Genomic DNA, 12,512 nt, shown 5'->3' on the forward strand with positions numbered 1-12,512 from the left:
TTCAGGGCTGCCCCAAAGAAAAGGGGGTCCCCCTATTCTCCAAAGCACCAGAAGGCAGGACAAGAAACAACAGATGGAAACTCATCAAGGAGAGAAGCAACCTTAGAACTAAGCAAAAAATCCCTGACAGTGAGAACCATTAACCAGTGGAACTCCCTCCCTCCAGAAGTTGTGGGTGCTTCATCACTGGAGGTTTTTAAGTAGAGATTGGGCAGTCCTTGTCTGAAATGGCATAGGGTCTCCTGCTTGAGTAGCGGGTTGGACTAGAAGACCTCCAAGGTCTTTTCCAACTCTGTTATTCTGTTCTATTAACTTGGATTTCTGAGTTCCTCCTGTTTAAAAATGTTAGTGGTCTAATAGAGGGTCCTCCCTGCCCAGTTTCCTGCTTGCAGCAGAAAAACAGCAAGTCTCCAACTATTTTGGAAGCCACGATAGAAGGTCAGCTGCCTAATCTCAGTTAAAGCTGACTTGCAGTGTTTGCAGTCAAAATGTGTGCAGGAATAGAAAGGACCAGCCTCTGCAGTGTTAAGTTCCCTCTCTTGTCTGTGGAAAAGTTCAAAGCAGTCAGTGGAAGGCACGTTTTGTCTTACAGTCTGCATCATTACTGATGGGATTAATATAGAGAGCTGTGCCAGTGGATTCTTCCGCCCTTCAGTTAGCAGGGAATCTCAGCCATCAAAATCCCTGTTTTTGCACAATAACTTCACCTGACTGGCTCTCGTGTGTTGGTTTTGGCCCATTACAAGTAGTTCTTGATTTACAACTGGAATTCAGCCTGGAATTTTGTTGTAAGTCATGCTGATCATTAAGCGGGTCACCACCTGGCAGCGCCTAATTATATTACTTTCTGAAGCAGTTATTAAGTAAATCACCGTGGTCATTAAGTGAACATGGCAGTCGTTAAGTGAATCCATTGTTTGCAGTAGGCATTTTTTGGGCCAGAAACGAAAAGTAAAAGCCAGTTTCCATGAACAAATGTTGTAAATTACCATCACAGGATCAGAGGACCCTGTAAATGGCCATAAATGGGGACCAGTTGCCAATGCCCAAAATGTCATCATATGACTATGGGGGAGGGGCAGTGGTGGGATTCAGCCAGTTCGCACCACTTCGGGAGAACCGGTTGTTAACTGTCTGAGAGTTTGGCAAACTGGTTGTTGGAAGAAATCATTGGGGCAGAGAACCGGTGGTTAAATTACTTGAATCCCACCACTGGGGAGGGGGCATTGCAATTTGAAATCCAGGTCCTAAGTAGCCCAGGAGAGGTCCGTCGTAACTTTGAACAATCACTTCCACAACTGGTTGCAAGTCAGAACAGAACAGAGTAACAGAGTTGGAAGGGACCTTGTAGGTCATCTAGTCCAACCCCCTCCAAGGACTACCTGTATTAAATGACTTGGGACTCCATGTGTTCCTTAGCTCTGTGCCCGCCAGATGCCCCCAGCAACCCCCTGGGTGGTAGGAAAGTCCTCCAGATGCCAAGCTTTCTTTGTGGGCAGAGGGAGACCCCCCAAAAAAAACCCTGCCTACAGTGTGACTGCAGCCCTAAGCTCAGAAGACCTACAGGGCTTGGAAGAAGCAGTGGATGGAAACTCATCAGTCCAACCTTGAACTAAGGAGAAACGTCCCATCAGTGACAACGGCTGAACAACCTCCCTTCACAAGTTTCAGTGCTACATCACCGCAGGGCTTTTAAGAAGAACTTTGTCTAGAATGGTCTAGGCCCAGGGCCGTGTTGGCACACACAGCCCTCTCTGTGGGCACATACACTATCGCCAGCTGCTCTTCGGGTCTTTGCGAGGGCTGGAGAGGGGGAAACCGAAGACCAGTTGGCCAATGTGCAGTGCCCCATCACCAGCTGCTCTGCTGGTTTCCAGCATGCACATGCGCACCGGCCAGTTGGTCTTCGGTTTCTGCCACTCCAGTTTGGGCACCATCACTGGTTTAGGGTCTCCTGTTTGAGCAGGGGGTTAGACTAGAAGACCTCCAAGGTCCCTTCCAACTCTCTCATTCTGTTAAAAACTGCAGCGTCTGGCATGAATAACATCTGAAAGAGTAAAGACATCCACTTCACAACCAAATGCAGTTTAGTTAACGCTCTAATTTTTCCAATTGCTACTTATGGCTGGGAAATTTGGACTCTGAAAACGGCCAAAAGGAGAAGGGGAGACACCTTGGAACTGCAAGGGTGGAGGGGGCTCTTACACATCCCATGGTCTGCAAAAATCACAAAGAAAAACCAAACCTCCCTCAAATTATCACTGGAGGCCAAGATCTCTCAACAGGAGGCCAAGATCTGCTTTGGTCATGTCATGCAGGCCAACTCCCTTGAAAAGTCAATCACGCCGGGAGTGACCAGTGGAAAAAGAAGACACCCCCCCCCACCAAGTATCCACTTGCTGGACACTCTAAAGCAGGGGTCTCCAACCTTGGCAACTTTAAGACTTGTGGACTTCAATTCCCAGAGTTCCTTTGCTGGCTGAGGAACTCTGGGAGTTGAAGTCCACAAGTCTTAAAGTTGCCAAGGTTGGAGACCCCTGCTCTAACGGATAGCACTGGTGGATCTGAAGGAGCCGGTGTGGGTCAGAGGGGCAGGGAGAGGGCTGATCCATAGACTGGCCACAGGTCGGACTTGGACGAATGGCTGAAACGAACGACAATAGTTGAAAGGAGGCATTTGAAATTTCTTGGGGGGGAGGCATTTAGCCTTGTAGGTCTCAGAGGTCTTCATGCTTTCCTCCTTTGGGGTGGCTGTAAAGGGCAGAAAGGAACCCCCCTCGTGGGGCGCCATTGGGCAACACCCCCTTCTCCATCATAGAAAAGTGAAATAACCTGCAGCAGATCCTGGGGTTTTTTCCTTTATTTTTTTTTTCCTAGAACATAAAACTACAAATTTCCCCAAGCGTCTTACAAAGAGAGCAAAGTTACAAGCAGCTTTGATTGGGGGTGGAGAGAAAGGAAGGGGAGGGGTCCTCTGGGGGCTGCAGAAACACCGGTGGGCTAGACGGGCCCGTAGAACTGCCGATAAGCTTCTTGGAAGCCGATGTGGTCGGCCAACTCGTCACAAGCGGGGCTGAGCTCGCAGACCTCCCGCTGGGCCTCCAGGGGGTTCACGGCCACTTGGGGGGCAGCCCCAGCAGCATCGTAGCCACTGTGAAGGAAGCAAGAGGGAGAGGGTGATTGGGGGAGGCCTTGGGGGGCTTCGCTGGGACAAGGCTTGGTCACTCTGTGGTGGAAGGCAGGGAGGCGGGCAAGCGAGTGGGTGGACCACCAGTTTTGGTGCCTATTGATGGGAAAGGACCTCTCCGGTACAGTCCCTTTGTGTCACACAACACACCAGCTGCTTCCCCTGATTGGGGGGGGAGGGTCTGTGATATGACCCAAGAGCAGAGTACCTCAAGTTTGGCAACTTTAAGAAGTGTGGACTTAAACTCCCAGAATTAAAGTTGCCAGGTCTGAGGAATTCTGCCCCACAGCCTGGCCTGCTGGGTTACTCCTTCCTCGGGGCCAGCCCACCCATCTGCCCCGCTGCTTCCCCTCCCGTCTCGAGCTCAACTCTGGCTCCAGTTCTCCATCTCTTTCTTCCAATATTTGAGGGTCTGCCCCAAAGAAGAGGGGATCCCCCTATTCTCCAGAGCACCACAAGGCAGAAGAAGCAACGGGTGGAAACTAATCCAGGAGAGAAGCAACCCGGAACTAAGGAGGAATTTCCTAACAGTGAGAACAATTAACCAGTGGAACAGCTTCCTTCCAGATGTTGTGGGTGCTCCAATATTGGAGGCTTTCAAAAAAAAAAGACTGTACAACCATTTGTCTGAAATGGTTGGGTCTCCTGCTTGAGCAAGGGGTTGGACTACATGACCTTTAAGGCCACTTCCATCTGTTCTGTTCTCTCTCTCTCTCTCCCCCCCCCACCATTTCCAAAACCAGTCTCCGCATCACCTGACTTTCCTCAAGGACCTTCCGAGGGGTCTCTTGCTTTCTTCGGACTCAAAACCCCAGGGAGTCACAGCCTCTTCCCCAAGGAAAGGTCAAAGGTGACTGTGTGTGTGTGTGCAAATAGTGTTTGGTGATCAGCCCGGTCTCCCGTGGTCCTTGTGAAGAAGGGGCCAGGCCTTGGCTTGAACTCGTAACCCTTCTTCAGTGCCCGTAATGAAGGCCCCCTGAATCTCACCCTGGGTAAGAGGGAGGGGGGCTCCCCCATTTTGTGGCCCCCTCCCATATTTCTTGAACCCAGCTGCTTCTAGAATCTCAGCCAAAGCTTCTTGCAAATCAGAGTCTGGCTTTTAACCAGGATTCCTCTCTGGACAGCAGGCTAGACTAGATGGTCTCAAGGGTCATTCCAACTCAAGGTTTCTGATGCTCCCCCCACCCCCAAGTTGGGGTTTCTGGCAGCAATCTGGAAATGTTCATGGAGTCCAACTGCTGTGGGGGAGGGGAGGGGGGCTGGGAATTTAGGGAGTTGCAGACTCCAGAGTTGCTCCTGGGAAGTTCAGGGATGGGATGGGTCAGCCAGCCCATGGAGAGCACCCACTTTCCCGTACCTGTTGTAGTTCCTCTTCAGTCGCTTCACGATTTCAGCCCCCACACGCTTGGAGACAAAAGCTGCAGGGAAGGAAGGTGTGTTTAGGACAGGGGCCGCCCCCCCACCTGCCGAGGAAGGGCAACTGGGAAACTCTGTTTCCAGTTGGAGGTATATTGCATGATTCTAGTCCTCATGGTTTGAACAGAAAGACGAGGCGGCCTCTTCCTCTAAATCCTTCCTGCAAAGGCACCCCGGCCATTCCCCAGCCCTGAGCTGAGAGTCGGCACAAGTGAGGTCTGCCACTCCAAGCAGTGCCAAAGGGCGCCATCCCGACTGGCAGGGCAGGGACGGGGGTCTCCTCTGCAGCCCCCCCCCCCCCCCGTTGGCATGGCTCCAGCAGAGAGGGCCGCTTCAAGTGGGGCAGCGCCAGAAGGGCTTAGGAAATCTGCAAAGTGTGAAGATGCCAGGAGCCCCAGAGGCGCCTCAAGGTTGCCCCTCTCCTGGGCTGGGCTGGTGGGAGGGGGGAGCATAAGAGAAGGCGCTCCACTCACCTTCCGACTTGGGCGGCTCGTCGACACTCCGGGACTGCGCGGCCCCTGCAAAAAAGGAGGAGCGGGAGGGCGCCTCAGCGAGGGGGCTTCCTCTGCCAGCCTTGTCCTGGGGGGCTCGCTGGGTTTGGGGAAGGGAGCCCGAGGGGGAGCGGGGAATGAGCGCAGGCTGGAGGCTGCAGACACCCCGCGGCACCCTTCCCTCCCGGGGGAGCAGCCCTCTCTTGGGCCAAGCGGCTCTTCTTCCCCGGACCGGGGCACCGGGAGACCCTCGGCCGGGAGCGGCGCGGCGGGGGCTCCGCTGCCCACCGCTCGCTTACCTGTATGGGCGAGACCGAGCGCGGCCAGGGCGCAGAGGGTGGCCAGCAGAAGGGCGTTCATGGCGAGGCTGGGATGCTCCGGGCGGTTCTCTCGCCCTGGGCTGCCCGGCGCCCCCTTTATACTCGCCCGAGCTGGCCTTGGCAGCCGAAGGGGCGCCTCACCACCGCCTCCGCCGCCGCTGGCTCCCGGGGGCGTTGCGGGAAAGCTGCCAGGCTCCGAGCCAGGGGAGGCTGGAAAAGACGGGGACTCCGCCAAGCGCGTGTGGGCAGACGCTTCGGGGAGGCTGGCGGAGCTCCGAGCGCTTTGGGGGTGCCCTGAGTCGAGCCCCCTCCCCTCAAGGTGGGGTGTAAGGGGAGATGTAAATTTCAGGTAAGTTTTCATTGCAGCATATTTGGAGGGAAATTCAGAGGTCATCTAGTCCAGCCCCTGCTCAGTGCAGGCGTGTTTACCAACCTTAGCAGCTTTTAAGTTGTCTGGACTTCGACTCCCACAAGTTCACCCGTCTTCAATTTGCCAAAGTTGAGAAACTTTGGGGACTTCAACTCCCAGAATTCCCCAGCCAGCGTGTCCCCAAGTCTTAACGTTGCCAAGGTTGGAGACCCCCAGACCAGAGCATCCCCCAAGTGGTGCCCGGGTGCGACCGAAGCCTCCATAAAATGTGTACTGGGATGAAGCTTCAATTCCACACCTTGACTCCATCCTGTGGGTACCCTGGGCTTGGAAACCGGCCGGTGATCTGTGGCGGGCCAGTTTCCTTACATCCCCAACTGCCTTGCAAGACCCACCTTCCCCCTTCGGTTCCATCGCTTTCCGCCCAGATTGCCCTGCGTCTGCCGCTCCAGGGACTGGCGCTCTCCTGCCACCCGGCCTTGCCAGGGCCAGAGGCTGGACTTCAAGGGCCACTTCTTTCAAGCAGGGGTTTCCACAGACACCCGAGAAAGTTGAAGGGTTCAAATTTGCCTCAGGCTGGAACAGCAGGCTGCCTTTTAGGGCACTAAATTGGAAACTTTCTAATGTCGATTGTGGCCTTATTTGTCAACATTTAATAGTTTTACTGTGTGGATTTAGGCATTGCTATAATTTCATTCTGTGCCCTTTTAATGGATTTTAGTTGTTTGGTATCATATTTTTTTAAAGAATTGATCTCAGGAAATTTCCTTTTAAATTGCTTTTTTTTTTAATTTGCATTTATATCCCGCCCTTCTCCAAAGACTCAGGGCAGCTTACACTATGTCAAGCAATAGTCTTCATCCATTTGTATATTATATACAAAGTCAACTTATTGCCCCCAACAATCTGGGTCCTCATTTTACCTACCTTATAAAGGATGGAAGGCTGAGTCAACCTTGGGCCTGCTGGGACTAGAACCTGCAGTAATTGCAAGCAGCTGCTGTTAATAACAGACTGTCTTAGCAATCTGAGGCACCAGAGGCCCTATCCCACATCAATCATGATTGTTTGTTTGATTATGTGCTATCCAAAAGATTTTGCCCATCCTGGTCCTTTAGGCACCCATCATTCCTGTAATGGCATTTCAAATGGGCATTTATTTTCTTTCTTTCTTTCTTTTTCTCTTTCTTTCTTTCTTTCTTTCTTTTTTTTCCTTTCTTTTCCTCTCTCCTTCTTCCCTTCATTCTTTATTAAAATTTTGTGCCACATGTCTCCCCCCCCTATAAGGTGATTATGGGTGGCTTATGTTATAAAAGAAATAAAAATAATTAAAATATTAACATCTTAAAATCACGTAGATTAAAATATTATTAAAAAACTGTACTAGAATCAAAAAGAAAAGACAGGCAGCAGTTCCCTCCTCCGATGGCAGAATGTAGAGTATGTTAGCAAGACAGAAACCTAGAAGGGAGTGATCATTGAGGCAACTTTGAAGTACAGGTTCTTACAACGATTCATTTAGTGACTGTTTAGAGTTACAGCAGCACTGAAAATGTGACTTATGACCATTTTCCACACTAGTGACAGTAGCAGCAGCCCTGTAGTCATTTGTGATCAAAATTCAGCCCCTTGGCAACTGACTCATATTTATGACGGTTGCAGTGTCTCCCAGGGTCATGTGATCAGTGGTGAAATCCAAATTTTTTTACTACCGGTTCTGTGGGCGTGGCTTGGTGGGCATGGTGTGGCTTGGTGGGCATGGCAGGGAAAGGATACTGCAAAATCTCCATTCCCTCCCCACTCCTGGGGCCAGCCAGAGGTGGCATTTGCCGGTTCTCCAAACTACTCAAAATTTCCGCTAGCGGTTCTCCAGAACCTGTCAGAACCTGCTGGATTTCACCCCTGCATGTGACCTTCTGACAAGCAAAGCCAATGGGGAAGCCAGATTCACTTAACAACCTGTTACTATCTTAACAGCTGCACCGATTCACTTAACAACTGTGGCAAGAAAGTTCGTAAAATTCTTCACTTCAGAAATGATTCGCTTAGCAAAAGAAATTTTGGGCTCCGTTAAGTTCAAGGATTGCTGGTACTCAGTTCTCAGTCCCCTTTATCCAAACTGTTAAAACTGTTAAAACTCTTTCCAGCAGGCTCTCACTCCTCCAAAACTTATTTTCCTCACACTTGGAAGCAAGTGCAGTTTACCAGCAGCCGGAGAGCGCAGCCCGCAGCCCCTGCTCTTAGCTTGTTTGGCTGTGGCACAAGTTTTCGTGGGACGGGGTCCCCAGAGAAAGGCGGGCTGGTCCTTGGCCAAAGAGACTGGGCAAGACTGAGGCCAGGAGGCCCAAGGCCCCAGGGCTGTAATTACCAGCAATCCGCATGGTTTTTCCTGCCTGTGCAGATAAGCCGGGCCAAAGAGGGGAAAGCCTGTGATTTAAGTCCCCACTTCCTCCGTCCTTTCCCCACCAGGCATCCTGTCTGGGACAGCCGCACCGTTGAACTCGAGCCCTGGGGAGGCTTCCAGATCCGGGGACAGGAAACTCCGTGGGCCTTCCTCGCATCAGACACCCAGCCCCAACTGTTGCCCGAGATGCTCTGCTGCTCTGAATGCCACGTGTCCCTGTTTTCCTCCGCTTTGAATCTGGGCACTGCCCGAGATACAAAGAATAATGACAGGCTGGGCTTTGACAGCTGGAAGTTACTGGTTCCCCAAATACAGGGCTTCTTTGGAGAGCCTCCCATTCACCCAGGGCTCTGGCCAAATTGCAAGATGCAAAACACACCCCGAAATGTAAAACTATGAATTTCCTGGCCCCACTTTACCCTAGCCTAGCAGGCAGGGCCAAAGTAGCCTAATACAATGGCCGGGCTGCGCCTCCGTCCACCCAAAATCTCTCTCTCGAGGACAGACGTGGCACTGAGACCCAGCCACTGTTCCCCTCCCAGCCTGAAAGAAGGATTCTCAAAACTCAAAAACAACAATTTGGTACAAGTTCAGCTGTCCTAATGAAAGTGCCGCCTTCGCAGCCTGGGAACCGAAATGTAAACCGTTCTGAATGATTGGAAGCAAAAGGTAGCGATTTAAACAAAGTGTAATCAAATAGTCAAGCTAACGCAGGAGGGGCTCCAACGGGCCACTGAAGAAGCCGGAAAGAACCCTAAACGGCTTGTCCCGCTGCTGAAGGGCTCAGCTGGCCAGGCTTGACCCCAAGTGGCCTTGGGTGCAGAATATAGAATAAGAGAGTTGGAAGGGACCTTGGTGGTCCTCTAGTCCAATCCTCTCCTCAGGCAGGAAACCCTACCATCACTGACAAATGGCTGCCCAGTTTCTTCTTGAAAGCCAATGATGGAGCACCCACAACTTCTGGAGGGAAGCTGTTCCAGATTGTCCTCACCAGGGGTCTCCAACCTTGGTCCCTTTAAGACTCGTGGACTTCAACTCCCAGAGTCCCTCAGCCAGCAAAGTTGAAGTCCACGAGTCTTAAAGGGACCAAGGTTGGAGACCCCTGGTCCTCACTGTCGGAAAGTTCCTTAGTTCTAGGTTGCTTCTCTCTTGTTTCCAACCATTGCTGCTTCTTCTGCTTTCAGGATAGGCAGACTGTTCCCCTCTTGTATAGATTTAGCATCTGGTGGTTATTCATTACATTTAAACAAAATATAGGTGGCTGCAACTTACAGCCATGGAGATTTCCCAAGAAAGGAGACAATTCTTTGCACATTTTATAGGGCTGCGGCTGCTGGACTTTGGGGTTCAAGTTCACTCAACATTTAGCAGCTACGTGCAGATGTGTTGGTTGCATTAACGGCAGTTTACCTTTTTAGGGCTTAGCAGGTGTGTGAATCCAGCCTATTGTAAGGTTATTGATTTGGTAGTTCTCAAATGTGGTGATATGACACCAAAATATAGGTTTGTGAGGAAACTGGAGGAAAAGGAGATGCAAAATGTGAACTAGGAGAGCTTGAAAACTGGGAAACCTCCAGGTAATATAACGTATTGCTAAACGTGGGGTCTCAGACTAAACTGGAAGAGGTGAGCAACACACCACGTGGTTGTGTTAGTGAGCAGGGGTCTACAACCTTGGTCCCTTTAAGACTCGTGGACTTCAACTCCCAGAGTCCCTCAGCCAGCAAAGTTGAAGTCCACGAGTCTTAAAGGGACCAAGGTTGGAGACCCCTGGTCCCCACTGTCGGAAAGTTCCTTAGTTCTAAGTTGCTTCTCTCTTGTTTCCAACCATTGCTGCTGCTTCTGCTTTCAGGATAGGCAGACTGTTCCCCTCTTGTATAGATTTAGCATCTGGTGGTTATTCATTACATTTAAACAAAACATAGGTGGCTGCAACTTACAGCCATGGAGATTTCCCAAGAAAGGAGACAATTCTTTGCACATTTTATAGGGCTGCGGCTGCTGGACTTTGGGGTTCAAGTTCACTCAACATTTAGCAGCTACATGCAGATGTGTTGGTTGCATTAACTGCAGTTTACCTTTTTAGGACTTAGCAGGTGTGTGAATCCAGCCTATTGTAAGATTATTGATTTGGTAGTTCTCAAATGTGGGGATGTGACACCAAAATATAGGTTTGTGAGGAAACTGGAGGAAAAGGAGATGCAAAATGTGAACTAGGAGAGCTTGAAAACTGGGAAACCTCCAGGTAATATAAGATATTGCTAAACGTGGGGTCTCAGACTAAACTGGAAGAGGTGAGCAACACACCACGTGGTTGTGTTAGTGAGCAGGGGTCTCCAACCTTGGTCCCTTTAAGACTTGTGGACTCCAACTCCCAGAATCCCTCAGCCAGCAAAGCTGGCTGAGGAAGTCTGGGAGTTGAAGTCCACAAGTCTTAAAGGGACCAAGGTTGGAGACCCCTGGTTAGTGAGGAACTTCAATCTGCTGTAGGTCTTCCTTCAGGAGAAGCAGCACCAACTCGCTTTCTCAGCAAGACCTCGCCGACCGGTAAGCCCAGCCAGAAAGACGGAGGCAGCAAAGCCATTTTGGGCATCTCCCACCGGCCCCAGGAAGCCCAGCGTGGGCCAGCCAGTGATTCTGCCTTGGCATCTCATGTTACATTCATCATGACCTCAAGGCTTTGTTTACGGAGTCCTGAGCTTTTCTTCTTATCAAAAGCAGATGTCTGGAGGGGAGCAGTGCCAGTCTTGGGCCTGCCTTGCTTTCTGTGAGGGACCTCCTTGGGGTCCCTTCTTGGCTCCAAGAGCTCTGTGCATCAAAGCAAAACAAGGGACACATTGCAGACCCAGATCCAGCTCTTGGGAGCTTTGTCTCCCCACGCCCTCCCCCGGGTCTGGGGGGTTGGGGTTTTTTTCTTTTTTTTATTTCTTTTATTTTATTTATTTTGTCACACAGTATATATAAGCGTAAGTATGACATAATTATACAGTATATAAGCATATATATGAGTATGTAATAACTACATTAATTGGATATAATGAAAGGAAACACTAGGACAGGAATGGTAGGCATTCTTGTGCTCTTATGCACCCCCCTTACGGACCTCTTAAGAATGTGGTGAGGTCAATAGTAGACAGTTTTTGGTTAAAGCTTTGGGGATTTTGGGAAGAGACCACAGAGTCAGGTAGTGTATTCCAAGCATTAACAACTCTGTTACTGAAGTCATAATTTCTGCAGTCAAGATTGGAGTGGTTCACATTAAGCTTAAATCTATTGTGTGCTCGTGTATTGTTGCAATTGAAGCTGAAGTAGTCTTCAACAGGAAGGACATTGTAACAGATTATTCTATGAGTTAAACTCAGGTCCTGTCGAAGGCAGCGGAGTTCTAAATTTTCTAAACCCAGGATTTCAAGTCTGGTGGGATAAGGTATTTTGTTGTATTCAGAGGAGTGGAGAACTCTTCTTGTAAAATATTTCTCGACACGTTCAATTGTATTGATGTCAGAAATGTTTTGTAAGCTCTGGTTAGTAGTGTAGTGTATTCAAGAATTGGTCTAGCAAATGTTTTGTATGCTCTGGTTAGTAGTGTAGAGTTTCTGGAGAAGCTACGCAAGATTAGATTTACAACTCTTAGAGCCTTTTTTGCAATGTAGTTGCAGTGGGCTTTGGCACTTAGATCATTTGATATTAAAACTCCAAGGTCTTTAACAGGGGCTGGATTAGAAGACCTCCAAGGTCCCTTCCAACTGTATTCTATTCTATTTTTTTTTACATTCTCTTCTCTTCTCTTCTCAAGAATTATAAGGTCTTCTAGCAAAATCTCTTCCATGCTTCCCAGACCAAAAAAGGTGTCAGTGAAAGTCAGGCCTCCCTTTTCAGAGACATGGGAAGAGTTTGAAAAAGGCAAAAGATGACCAGGAGTCTAAAAATAAAAGCTCATCAAGGCATTGAAAAAGCTGGTTGAACCATGAGAGAAAGATGACGGTTGAGTGGGAGAGGAAGCTCCTCAGATATCAGAAGAGATACTGAAGAATGAAAGGGAGCTTGGAGACCACCTTGTCCAGGATTTTTTCAACAACTGACAACGTTAAGAGGTCCGGACTTCAATTCCCAGAATTCCCCAGCAAACATGAATCTAGATGCCATCTCCAAATGTATACCCGAAACAAACACTCATTATCTGACTGTATCATTTGGCTGTCCTACAGCTGTATTTGTACAAGCCCACAGCTGTTAAACGCGAGCTTGCAGAATTAATACTCTGAATGAAAGAAATACAAAGCATGAGCTGTAATATTTTAATAAAAATAAGTAGTACATAGTC

The 12,512-nt window shown here is 49.6% G+C and overlaps 1 protein-coding gene across 1 annotated transcript; it reads right to left on the reverse strand.

The window, feature by feature from the left end:
* Nucleotides 1-2,855: 2,855 nt before the first annotated feature.
* On the reverse strand, nt 2,856-5,569 carry BGLAP (bone gamma-carboxyglutamate protein). Its single transcript, XM_058160566.1, has 4 exons — nt 5,394-5,569; nt 5,077-5,121; nt 4,545-4,605; nt 2,856-3,151 (listed from the first exon to the last, which is right to left on the reverse strand). Exons 1-4 carry the CDS (start codon nt 5,452-5,454, stop codon nt 3,001-3,003), a joined length of 318 nt encoding a protein of 105 aa, XP_058016549.1. The 5' UTR covers nt 5,455-5,569; the 3' UTR covers nt 2,856-3,000.
* Between the last annotated feature and the right edge of the window lie 6,943 nt (nt 5,570-12,512).

The sequence above is a fragment of the Ahaetulla prasina genome, chromosome 17 (genome assembly GCF_028640845.1).
Source record: "Ahaetulla prasina isolate Xishuangbanna chromosome 17, ASM2864084v1, whole genome shotgun sequence".
In the NCBI taxonomy this organism is placed as follows: domain Eukaryota; kingdom Metazoa; phylum Chordata; class Lepidosauria; order Squamata; family Colubridae; genus Ahaetulla; species Ahaetulla prasina.